Here is a 13,391-nt window from a genome sequence, read left to right as displayed (position 1 = left end):
ATTTATCCTAATGTATCTTCTTACATTTTTCTTTTTCCGTTTGAAGGAAGTGCACGGAAGTCCTTCCACTCCCCTGACTGTTCCCTATTAATTATTCCAGCTCCCGTCTCTCGGCTGGTCCTTCCTCCTCCTCCTCCTCCTCCTCCGGCCTGCTGGCTGTCAGCAGGAAAGCCGCGTCAGCGTACGGGCTTTTGTATCGGAGTCTAGACATGTGTGAATGTGAGCGAGGCCTGTGGAGGGCCAGAGCAGATAAGGCAGCCCTTGATTTCGGGAAAGGCTGGGTGGGGGCGGTGTTGGTAATGGAGGGGGGGGGAGCGGCGGCTCGCTCTGTGGCGAGTGGGGGAGGGGTGGCGTGCAAGAGGAGGAGGGTAATAGTGGGGGCTGGGGAACTAAAGGTGTGTGTGTTGGAGAGAGAGAGAAAGGAAGGCGGAGAGGGAGGGATGAACCTCGCGCTATTGATGGGGAAAGAGAAGGGAGGGGTTAGAGAGAGAGAGAGAGAGCGAGCGAGGGAGGGCGGGCTCTGTGGGCAGAGACTGTTTTCAATGAGGAAGCAGCTAAGCCATTTTCAGCGGCGAGTACAAGCACGCCGCTCCCAGCGACAGAGCGAAGGAGCCGAAGAAAAACGCTCTCTTTTTCCGGACCGCATCCTCGCGGCTTTTCTCCAAAATATTCCCGCCGCCGGCCTTCCTCCTCGCACCGTTTCCCTGGCTCAGTTTACACGAGCGCCGGAGTCCCGGGGTGGACGTACAATGGGGCGAAGTGCCTGTGGCAACTGGGCCGTTGTGCTGCTGGTAGGGGGAGGGGGTCGGGCGAAGACCGGCGCGCACAGCTAACCCAGCCAGCCAGCCGGGCTCAGGCCTCCCTTCCTCGCTTCGGCCGAGACCTTCCCACCTCCGGTCCTGCCTTCCGGACCAAAGACGGCTTTGCAATATGGATTAACAGCAGTTTTTGGGATCTAAGCTGGGTGCTTTTTTTTCTGGGGGGGGGGGATACACATGTCTGTGCTGGAGACTTTGAGAACGAAGGCTTCCTGTGTTTTTGGGAAGAGCGAGGGAAAAGAGCAAACTTTTCTCCCCCCCTCCACCCTTCCTTTTAAAAGACGTTTTTGGTTTTGTCTTCTCGTTGTCTTCAGCCCGTAAATGGATTTCAAGATGCATTCCAAATCAAACGACTTGCTGGATTTTCAGACACTGGACGCCCTTTTGGAAAAAATTGCACATTATTCAGTGGCCGTGAAAAGGTAATGTCCGCATTTTGAATTCGCTCCATTTCTCCATTTCTGTATGGGCAGTCACCATGTTTGTTTTGGCTAGTGGCAGGGAGTCTCTGTTCATTTCACGATCATTTTTTTAGTTTATATGCTGTGTGCGTGCGCATATTTAATTTATACTATTTTACACCAAAACACACACGTTGAGGTGAGAGAACTGCTTTGTTGGCAAAGAAAACCCCCTAAAAAGGCCTGAATAACCAGCCTCCTGGTGGGCTGTGTGTGTAAGAGGAGGGGGGTTTCGGAGGAAGGTGGGGTGGTGGCTAGTGTTTGGAAACCCGTCCTCTGGAAAGAGCTGCAGTTTAGCGACACGGCGCGCCCCTCTCTCTCTAACACACACACACACACACACACCGATTTCGCTGGTTGAGGACAGGTTTACGGCCGCCTGGCTGTAAATATCATGTAAAGGATTTGGATTTGTAAACCGTGTAAGATTGGGTGGATTTGAGTTGGTGTAGTAGTGACGTGTGTGGATTGGTTGCTCCATGACCTTGTAGCATGACTTGGCAGGGGCTCGACTTGAGCGTACTTGCCTAATGGGCCAGCTGTTTTAACGGGAAAAGGCGGAGAGCTGGGCACGCTGCGCTCATGGGATTCCGGCACTTATCCTCTGCGGTGTTGAGCCGTCTCTTCGGAGCGTGCTTGTCTCTTATTTGGCGGTTGACTGTCGTCCCACTTCCACTGTCCCGACCTTCACAGTCCTACTTTGGTGTTTGAAGCGTATTAAAACGAGAAGTTACTGAAGAGTGCAGGAACGCTGAGGCCCGGGTGTGAAAGAGGAGATGTGCAGGACGGAAGTAGGAGTGGTGGTCTGGGTCTTGACAGTGCAGATGCATTTATTATTAATGCATTTGCTTTCAGGCAGATACCCAGAAGGCCTTGTCCTTTACCAGTAAGCGTAGTAAAAGACAGGCTGATGGGCCTGATCTCTACGAAAGCTGAATGGTTTTGTTATATGGGAGATGCCAACGTTTTGCCTTCTCTGCTCATGTGTTTATCATTTTTTCCCGTTCTGTGTAGTATGCGTGACAGTGGGGCCCGGTTTGCCTGCAGAACCAGATTTCCTGGTGTGACATTGCTTTGAAGTAACCAGTCACTTCCTCCTGAGCAAACATTCCATAGCAGTTTGTTAATGAGCCATGTCTAGGTCAAAGGTCAGCTCATTTTCCAAAGAGGCTTGGAGCTGCAGGATGTGTGGTGGGTGCATCCTCCCTTCAGGTCTGCTTTTGTTTTTAGCAAAACCTGTTTGCTAACTTCATCGCACACAAGTTAGCAAGCTTATAATTTGTTTTGGTAACTGTGTGTGTGTGTGTGCACAGTAATTGCATAATATTATAAGAATAATGTGTAGTACTTGCCAGTTTTCAGTCTTGTTCCTTCATGTCATCATTGTAAGGCAAACCATTAACAAGCAGTGTCATTTCTGACCTGCAGAAACCAGAATTCTGAAATGTGATTATCTGTGAGGCTGTAGTTTCTGTTTCTCCCAGTGAGATGTTTTGGTGTTTCATCTTACATTTCTCAGACACCCTTATCCAGAGTGAATTACTATCAGTAGTTACAGGGACAGTTAAGCGTCTTGCTCAGGGACACAATGGTAGAAAGTGGGGTTTGAACCTGGGTTCTGGTTCATAGGTGAGTGTCTTTCCCACTAGGCTACTCCCACATCTTATTGTTGTATCTGCCAAACAACATTTGCTTTTTGGAATATAGCATTATTTTTATCTGATATTTTAGTGTTAGTCTGCATTGTTCTTTTTAATTTCATCATTTTCTACATGAATGGTTACAGCAAATAAAGAGCTAATTCTTTATATGCATTGTTTGTTGTATGTATGTATGTATGTATTTTGCACAGACATACGTGTATATATACATCAACCTGCATCTAAACATTTATATAGAGTTTACTATTAATCTGTCTCTTTTTATGTTGTAGCCCAAAGACAGTGAGTCTAAAGTTTCAATATGATGTTTTCTGATAAATCTGTGGAGATGGCTACCCAGGATTTGAGTTTGTTCAACTAAAACATCACTTTTGTCAACATGGCTTGTGCTATAAAATGTCCGTGTTTCCTAAACTGGACTGGTCAGGAGTTCCAGATGGTAGACGCTGTTGCAGAAGATATCTGGAGGTAGCAGTAGGGCCAGGTAGCGGTCCCCATTGGAGGTAGCGGTCCCCATTGGCTCTCCATTTTCAGCCATTTTGCTTTTTGTTAGTTTATGCCAGTGCTTTCTAAACTTTTTCTTGCTTATTTTGCAAAGTAAACCAATCAGGATGCGGTTTGTCTATGCAATCAGAAAAACAAGCAGTGATCCACACGTACACATGCTTGGGGGGTGATGCTGTTAAAGCATTGGAGATTCCTGGAACGTCCGGGAGACTTCCGGATATCTGGCAGCCACGTGTCTTCATATAAATTTCAAATCACCAAACACCTATATAATGGCCCAGCCTTAGGTAGCAGTGGTACTGCTGATTTGTTTCATTACAATTAATGATTTTGATCATATACGTTAAACTCAGAGCACAGACTATTTGTATAGGACTAATAAAGGACAATCTTATCTTATATGTTGATCTAGTGTGATCCTTGAATGTAGACATTCACCACAAGAGAATGCTTTTCTCTAGAACGCTTCTAAACCTGCGTCCGCACAGGACCGATTTTCAGGCCTTTTAAGAGGTGCTGTAACTCCCTGGTTTCACCCAAAGGGCTCTCCTCATTTTGCATCTACTTCTCCATGGTGTATTAAACATCTGAAACACATTGTTGTTGTTCCCTAGCCTTGTCTTTTCATTAGAAAGGTGCACCGTAGAGAGGATTTCTTCCAGCAGCACACCAACAAACATGTTATGTTTTGTGTATGACAACATTTGTCTGTTTTATCTGTTTAGGGTTATAGGTCAGGTTGGATGTCAGCAGTTTCACAAAAAAGAGCCGCATTGCAGTCCTTTAAAATATGTGGAAAAGGGATATTCACACTGGAACCTGTGTTTAAATAGAACCGTTCTTGGTCCACTAAAACGCTGTTTCCATGTGGACGCAAGGCCAGATCGGATAGACATTTTTGTGTTTCAGAGAAAAACATTGTCGTTTTGACTTGGACCATAGTTACACCTGAAATTTCTTTGCAATATCCAGTTCAAATCCGTAAGAATGAACACTGGTCGTTTTGTTGTCTGGTAGGGGTGGAACAAAAACTAAATACACACAGCAACACATGCCAGCATGTCTACACCTACACATAAGCAACAATAAAAATAACAATCAATATTTGTGACAATGGCTTAAAGTTTCTACAATGACGACATAATGGGCTTTAACCCTGAGCCTTCATTTTACACTTTGTTTTAGGTATATCTCAACTACATGGTGATTTAGTGTCATTTTGTTATAATAAAGGTAAACTGAGATTACTGCACAGGCTTAGGAATCAGCATTTGTGATGCTGGTGATACCACAACCTGTATTGCTAAATATTGCAAAAAGTAAAGACAGAGAACATGTCAGATTTAGCTGTAAAACTCCTTAACGTGTCACTATAGCTATTCACTCAATCACTTACAGGGTTTTGGGGATAATTAGATTGTATTATGATTTTTTTTTTTTTTTTTTTTTTTAGATCATATAACAATTTAAGTAACACTTGCTTACGATTCTATTAACAAAATTCAAAAAAACTGGGGCTGATAATGCATTATAAAACAATGTAGTAATCGGTTGAAAGAGCGCTTTCTGCTTCGGTCAGTTTTGTTCAGCTTTAAATTGATATATGGTATACCATAAATGCTAGCGTTGTATTTCTTGGACATACATGCTTATTTATGTTCTTGGTGTTTGATTTAGTTTTGGATTTCTTGTTCAGGTTCTTTGTGTCAGATTTTAATTAGCTTGGTGGGTGAAACACTCGTGTATGAACCAGGAAACCACAGTCCTAGGTTCAAAACCCACTTACTACCATCGTGTCCCTGAGCAAGACATTCAATCCTGAGTGTCTCCAGGGTGGCTTTCCACCTGATTGTAAGTCGCTCTGGATAAATTTAAATGGCACCTGCCAGCGTTAACAGCACAGGTATTTTATTCATTTCAGTCTACAATATGACATTTGCTGAATTAACATATAACTGGTCCAATAAGAAGTGCCTGGTGGAGTCAGAAATTTAATGCTCCTTTATTATGAAGTTTCAGAACTGAACTGAATTTAAGATAACTTTTACTTGTAAGCAACGAGGAGTGATACACTCATGATGTTTCCAGTGAGCGTGGTGTCTGGCAGAACTGCCGTATCTACCTCTTGTTGTGTCTTGATGCTCACTGTCTTGTTCTTGTAATGACACTGACTAATTCTCCGAGGTGGTTTACTCACAGTGAGATCACTGAACGTTCCATTCAGGAACCAGTCGGACATTACATGAACTTTGTCCTGGGGAGCTGACGGGGTAAAGTTCAGTTTAATGTCCCGTGTTGCACACAGTCCCAGTCTTACAAGAAACTCAGGTGTACAGTGATTGTGAATAGGCCTTTAAAATGCAGTATGCAGAAGTACACTTGTACCTGATTTAATAAAAAGTTAAAAAATAGCGCAAAGGCTGCAGAACATTAATAGACCTTTAGGAGATTCTGGCTCCAGCCTCTTTATTCTGATCATCAGGTGCGATATTGTCAATCAGGACTGAGATAGCGCGGATTACAGCGTAAATGTCAATTTCACTGTGAATGTGTAGCCTACATTGTAGTGTTGTCGTGATGTGATTTATTCTCATGCTGCTTGACCGAGGTGTCCGTCTCTTTGGTGCTGCACATGTGGCCTAAATAGCATCTTGCGGACCGAAGAAAACTTTTTAGAATGCATTTTATTGTTACATCTGGAGCAATATTTGTGATGACAATTGGGTTTTTACAATGCAGCTCATGCTTATGAAGACATCATAACTGAAATGTGAGTTGAATGCTGTGTAATTCTTGTCACTGAAGGGGACAGGGCGGTGACTTTATGAAATGACTCAGACAGCACAGTGAAATCATAAACACAACCCATGTCTTTATGGTAGCTTATGTGACACTTATGGGTATTAATGTGAAACCCATATGTATGATTAAGCTGTGGTTTTAGCCTGAATATGTTCACTATGCAAACAAATAATTGCTACATCTTTTTAACAGTATAAATGCATGCATGCTTGGTGCAAGAATACAAGTTTTCCAGTTGTGCAAGTTCATAAACACACACACACACACACACACACACACACACACACATTATAAAACATGCAAACCCACACGCTGAATGTGAATACTGTAAGACCATTTTGTGGAATCATCCTTACACCAGTTACTGCACCAAATTTAAATGATATACATTTCGTATTATGCAAAATCAGAATTAGGGCTAAGAAGATGTGGAGAATAGGTTATATTTCACGTTTTACCTGGCAAGCTTCTTTGCTGATTAATCTGTAGCTGTTACACAACTTCCACATGATCCATTTAATATATATATATTTGTTAGAATAGTAGACCTTTCGGGTGATCTTAAAACCTCATTAGCCAGGCCTGTTTTAATCTTAACTGAACATTACAGGGTCCAGCCTTGTTAAATGCCTACTACGTGTTGAACGTGCCATGTCGCAGCTTTGGAGGTGTTCGTGTGCTTAAGTGAGGCTCGCGGTTTGTGGTAGTCTGGTTGTGGTTCTTTTTTCACTTTTCAACAATCCCTTGAGACTGGTCAAATGAGCATGAATGTGGAAATAAAAATCATGCATCTTTGTTTGCTGCCGTGTTCCAAATGTACACCTCTCTAACGGATGTGGTTTTAATTGTGGTGATCTCATTACCACAGATCTGGTGTGAAATAATAAAAAAAACTTAAAGTTGAAAATCTGAGGCCTTACATTTTTGTATTAAAGTTCTCCTATCTTGAAAATGTAACATTTTAATATGCGTCCCCCTCACCGGTCTATGATCCTGCAGGGGCTAGACATGGCGAAATGTATAAAGAGCGCTTTGGCCATTCTTCTTTGCTCAGACGGTCCCCTTGTGTCGTCATAAGGTGAAAGGTTACCTCTCATGATTTTTTCCGCCCAGAGATTTTCCCACCCCTCCCCTAAAACATTTATCTCCACCGTCATGGCTTCCAAATGAGTTGAGCATTGCAGTTGCTCCGTGATTGGATGTAAAAATGAGCGCTATTTTTTATTTTTATTTTTTTTGCAAGACTCTGAAGAACCAGTTTAAAAACACTGACACAACTTCCTGTCTGCACTAAACATTGTGGTTGGTGAATGGTGCTGTTGACATAGTTTCCCCCTCAACTTCTATAGGTCACTCCCCACACACTGCTCCCTGGGCACCTTTCATGGCTGCCCACGGCTCACAAAGGGTGATTGTTAAAGCAGAGGACACATTTTGTTGTTGCCGATTCTTGGACACTAATAATCAATGACCAGTGATGCTACTGGATGGTCATGTTCAGGTAAGGTTTTTAGGAAGTGTTTCCTGTTGTGTGGTATATGAACTGTAATGTCACCAAAAATCTCCCAAGTCGGCATCTCTTTCAGAGAAAGTGTGCTGCTGAAAAACATTTGAACAGCCCTGAAACAGCGAGACCATTGGGGCTGTTGTGGCGACATGTGGCTACCTGGAGTCCATTTATCATGGTTGGTTTCACAACATGGTCCAGGGGCGCCATTATTTGGCATTGAGCTGAACGTGTTTTCACAAGATATGTTTCGTTTCGACACGACCTTTAGCTCTGGCACATTCACAAGACTGATACTTTATGTGCCTTGTTGGCTCTCGTGCCTTCTTGCCGCAGGGATGTTCTTTTTATTTTGACCACAAGTGAACTGTTTTCCGTAATGCAGCCATCGAACGATATGTCTGCCAATGATGAAGCATCGTGTGTAGATCCCTTCCTCTGCGTACACATGCCCAGTATTCACCAGCTGCAGTAGGCACGTGTGTCTGGTCTCCTCAGTGGCACCCAGCTGAAGTCCTCCAGACTGCCTGTTGTAGCCTATTCTGGGCCCCGCGTCTGTAGACTTGTGGACGTCTTCTCGACTTGCCAACGGTGAAAGTCTGGTGTCCTCAGAGGGGCCGCAGGCGGCGCTCGGGTTGCCCCGCCCAGCCGTTCGCAGGCATTTAGTCTTGAGAGGGGTTTCGGAGGAAGCGTGCGCGGAGCCGGCCTGAAAGTAGCAGGTACCAGACGCTCTTGCATTCTTGCTGCTTGAGTCACGCTGTTCAGCGGCCAGTTCCTCCAGGCATGTGATCCTCCGCGTTGCTCATCTTGTCACAAGGTGAGTCATCCAACACGGGCCCAGTTAGGCTTGTGAAGCCTCCCTTTGTTTGGTCCACACGAGGCTTGAGCTGTGTGTGTCGGTCAGAACCCTCGCTGAGAAGACAAGGTGATGGGACACCACGCTAATGGACTACACGCTCCTTACAAACTGGTCCCCACTGGTCCTGTGATTTTGCTGTTTTGCGTCTCTGAAGTATTTTTAGGGGAATGCTTGTGGAGCAGCATGTGACCATGGGTCTGGAGGGTGTCTTAGCTCTCTTTGTGCTCCGTCTTGAGTGCAGTCCCTCTGACGTTATTTGGTGGGTTGGCCAGACAGCGGAACATCTCTGGAGCACACTGCCGACTAGCATTCCCTTTCAGAAGAAGGAAGGAGGGTCTCCCACATCCTGGACACTCCCAGGATACGAGGAGCGGCCTCCTCCACAAGGCAAAGCCACGTTGTGGAGCCTGCCAAAGCCAAAGGAAAATCTACTTCTGTTCATTTAAAAACACACACTCACTCACTCACTCACACACACACACACACACACACACACACACACACACACACACGACTAATTTAAAGTCTTTATATGAGATGTGCCTCTACAGACATGGAAAACGTAATTCCAGGTTTATACTTAATATAATATGTGTGGATAGTGTAGTTGCAAACCCAACAGCCTTGTCTCGGGTCTCCATGGAAATGTAATCACGTGACGCGTCACAGCCATTGGTGGATGGGGGACGGCCTGGACCCGATCGGTCCCTTGCCTTAGTTGCGCCTCGTAAAACAGCAGCTGGCAATACAGCAATAGCGTAACAGATTGGGGGGGACACAGAGAGGTCACTGCAGCTACGGAACACGTAATTCCTCTTCAGACGGGGGAGGGCCGTCCAGTACACCCACCTACACCGGAACCTCCCACCGCCTGTCCAGTGCACCTCCACACACAGCGTTTCCTGCCATTCTGAACCGATAACGCGTTGTAGACCAGTCCGTGTTTTTTGGGGCTTTCCTGTTGACCTTTCACCTTTTTGCCTGCGAGAGATTATATTAATGATTTAAAGTGCTCCTGGTGACAGCCTCCGGTTTCAGCATATTGATTGGCTCAGGACCCATCTGGGTTTGTCTTTTATTTCAGGTGGACACCTGTGTGCTGTTACGTGAGATTCTGTAAAACAAAGAGTACGGTTTTCAAAACGCGTCTCGGGCTGCAGCCGAAACACGAGTCGGTGGACTATGAGCGCGGTGGCACCCTGCAACGTGAGAGCAACAGACACTCGTGGCTAGCCATCCATACCTACATCACTTTCCAGCACTGGGCTGTATATCACGCACGGCAGCCGTATTTTAATTCCTCAACACCACATCAGACTGTTTCTTCATGTGATGTCTTCATAATGATGGTGACGTAATCTTATCATGCCTGCAGTCTGACTGCAAATACTGAATACAATATATATGAGGATAATATGAATGATGTAATGATATACTCTATTGTTGCACTACTCTGCCATATTGGTGATATGATTTTAGTCTGCGTTGCTCCACCCTAACCAGAGGTCATAAGAGTGTGGCGGAGTCACGTCACCACCCACCCTGCTTGTGGACAAGAAAATACAATCATTTGTAGCACCGATTTGGTTGACCGATCGTATCGGGTGGATTTTGGTTAGCAGGGTGTGTTGTTGGGGATTACTTTGAAGTCAGAACGAAGCCACTCAGAAGCCCTGGACCTCAGTCTTGTAATGTTTGCACAGTGTGTTATGGGCGAAAGTAGCTTGGTATATTAATCTGAAAGTGGTGTTTCTGAGCAGCTGTAGGATTTTTACCCCATTACGCTACGTTAGTCAGGAGCTGGACCACAACCCCGGTTCCCGTGATTCCCGCTTTACACAGGTCTTGTAGGTTATAGTTTCATGCTCTTGCAAATGCTTTAAATGCAAATGGTGAAATCTGAAAAGCTTTTATTGGTCAAAGGGTTTCCTATTATAAATAACATTACACAGCTAGAGCTGTGGAAATTTATTAATGGAACGGTATGATTCTTAATTAAGATATCATTTACATTATACACTGTCGCTCTGTGACTTGCTTTTAATTAGTCATGAAACCTGCTTGCATGAATGGGATTACTTCTTATGAACTCAGGTTGATATTTAATTCATGTCGATGCTGATTTTCCACCCATCAAAAGAAAAGTAAGCCAACACAGGTGTTGTACACACATTTATTTTAAAAGTTACTTTTAAGGAATACGATTCTGTATGTGTTTGGTACCACTTGCCCTGACAGATTAAATTATTTATTGGGTTTGCGGTATTTGAATCAACTGAAGTGGCTTATGGCTAATTTAAAGCCTTTAGATGAGATTTGCCTCTTCAGACATGGAAAATACTGTCCTGGCTTATACTTCTAACATCTACTGCGTGTGGACAGTGTAGCTGCAAGCCCAATGCCCCAGTCTCGGGTCTCCGTGGAAATGTAATCGTGTGACATCGCAGCCACTGTGATTGGTCTGCTCCTGACCCACCTAATCTCTGCCTTGTTCCCGTCCGCCCCCAGAGAGTCCAGCGAGGAGTGCAATGGGATCAGCGGCGCTCTGTCTGTGGAGTCCGCGCCTGGCTCGAGACTGAACGATTGGTGCCCCGCCCCCCCTTCCTCCGCCCCTGTGCCTGCGCTCCACCCTGCCAGCATGGGGGACGGTCTGGACTCAGCGCAGATATCTGGCGGTGGCGGCAGCAGCAGCAGCGGCCAGGGGCAGCCCTCCTCCCAGCCCCCTACACCTTTTAACCCTACGCCCCCTGAGACCGCCACCATTTCCCGGCCAAAGCGCCAGACCAACCAGCTGCAGTACCTGCTGAAGGTGGTCCTGAAGACCCTGTGGAAGCACAACTTCTCCTGGCCCTTCCAGGCTCCTGTAGATGCAGTCAAGCTTAACCTGCCTGTAAGTCTCATTCTGTTGATGACTGCTTATGGTCGAATTCTATATAGTATGCAAGTATGTTGCTAAGATATTTTTTTTTAGAGAGAAAGTCATTGACTTTTATCAATCAATATTCACAACTTTTTTATAAATAGGATTATTACAAAATTATTAAAAATCCTATGGACATGGGAACAATCAAGAAGCGACTTGAGAACAGCTACTATTCCAACGCCAAAGAATGTATCAACGACTTCAACACCATGTTTACCAACTGCTATATCTACAATAAGGTATAGTGCAGCGTTGTTAGCATGAATGTTATGAAGTCGTTTGTTGTGGTGCTAATGAGGTGTCACCCCCTGCAGCCTGGGGATGATATTGTTTTAATGGCTGAGGCTCTAGAGAAGATGTTCCTTCAGAAGATTACAGAGATGCCCGAAGAGGAAATTGAGATCACAGTCATGGCTGGCAAGGGACGGGGCCGAGGCCGGAGAGATCCAGGTACGGGCTGTGGTGGCGGTCCGACCGCGCTCCAGCTTTCTACACGCAGGTCATTCAGAGTTCAGCTACATAAAGCTGCTTCTTGCTAGCGGCACTGACCTCGTCTTTACTTGCTAATGCCTGATTCGTGTGTGACTCACTGTCTGCCAGCCTGTGTGTCAGTCTAAGTGACACGTTTACTGCTGATCTATTTACCTCAAGGTCTGAGCTTGAAGTTGGGGCCATCGCTGGATTCTTCGTCGATGACTCCTCAGACTCGAGGCCTGTCCAACCTTGTACCAGGGCCTCAGACAAGAGGACCAGCACCCATGCCAGGCCCGCCCTCTTTACCTCCCCAGCCCCCCCTGCAGCCCCTGCCTCCACGAGTGCCCCCCACGCTCCCTACGCTCCCTGTGCTCCCCACACTGCCTACGCTCCCTACGCTCCCTGTGCTCCCCACACTCCCTACGCTTCCTACGCTTCCTATGCTCCCTACACTCGCGCCACAACTAGGGCCACCGTACCCTCTGGGTCTGTCAGATTGTAATCCCCAAATTCCAATCATGACGTCTGTGCCTCCTACTACTAACACTGCCCTTCCACCGGCACCCATTCAACAGAGTGCAGCACAGGTCCAGCAGCCCAAAGTGAGTTTGAGACCGCCCTACTACAGGCGATTTCAAAAATAATAATAATTAATATATAGACTGGCTCATGTCTAAAATATTTTCTTCTTGCAGCAGAAGAAGAGCCAGAAGAGGAAAGCAGACACCACAACGCCCAATGCAAACGACCAGCTTAGCGAGTCCTCACCCGCAGAGTCAAAGGGGAAGACTCTGCCAAGGCGGGAGAGCACCCGCCCTGCCAAGCTCCCCAAGAAGGAGGCGCCGGACTCTCAACACCACCTGGGCTTGGTGGGAGTGGGTGGTGCCCACAGCCCCAAGCAGCAAGAGCAGCTGCGTTACTGTGCCGGCATCGTCAAGGAGATGTTTGCCAAGAAGCATATCACTTATGCCTGGCCCTTCTACAAACCGGTGGACGTGGACGCCCTTGGGCTGCATGACTACCATGACATCATCAAACATCCCATGGACCTCAGCACCATCAAGGTGAGGGTCTATCAGAGGGCGTCGGGCCTGATCTTGTTTTTTGGCAAGGAGGTAACGTGCATGGATTAAAGTTTTTCGTCGCTATGATGGATTTATGATTGAGTGCACTGTAGGAAAGCACCCAGTTCAATAAAACCGTATTGTTTACCTTCCGGATTTTAAGGCCGTTACACGTGTTCCCGGGGCTTTGTTTATACTTTTAACTGTAAGACTATAAATCATTCGTCAGAAGGGGATCTGTCAAAAAGGTTTACATGCCTTTTTCTGTCCGCCCTGTGGTTGGTGAATAGCGAATGAATTTTGGGATTTCGGTAC

The 13,391-nt window shown here is 45.9% G+C and overlaps 1 protein-coding gene across 11 annotated transcripts in view; it reads left to right on the top strand.

Annotated features, from left to right (window-relative positions):
* The window catches only part of brd4 (bromodomain containing 4), a 30,178-nt gene that overhangs the window by 10,818 nt on the left and 5,969 nt on the right, over positions 1-13,391 (top strand). For 4 of the 11 annotated variants that reach the window (XM_028985011.1, XM_028985005.1, XM_028985002.1 and 1 more), the window contains exons 1-6: positions 503-1,240; positions 11,124-11,505; positions 11,640-11,777; positions 11,853-11,988; positions 12,190-12,614; positions 12,708-13,076. In XM_028985011.1, coding sequence (XP_028840844.1) covers positions 1,140-1,240; positions 11,124-11,505; positions 11,640-11,777; positions 11,853-11,988; positions 12,190-12,614; positions 12,708-13,076 — 1,551 coding nt within the window. In that variant the 5' untranslated portion in view covers positions 503-1,139. Of the gene's footprint in view, positions 1-501; positions 1,241-1,633; positions 1,676-10,602; positions 10,760-11,123; positions 11,506-11,639; positions 11,778-11,852; positions 11,989-12,189; positions 12,615-12,707; positions 13,077-13,391 lie in introns of those variants that run through there. The other 7 variants (XM_028985007.1, XM_028985010.1, XM_028985008.1 and 4 more) reach the window with 5 other exon arrangements.

The sequence above is a fragment of the Denticeps clupeoides genome, chromosome 7 (genome assembly GCF_900700375.1).
Source record: "Denticeps clupeoides chromosome 7, fDenClu1.1, whole genome shotgun sequence".
Taxonomy (NCBI): Eukaryota; Metazoa; Chordata; class Actinopteri; order Clupeiformes; family Denticipitidae; genus Denticeps; species Denticeps clupeoides.
Note: the sequence above shows the minus strand (reverse complement) of the source record. Positions and strands in the feature narration are given on the sequence as shown.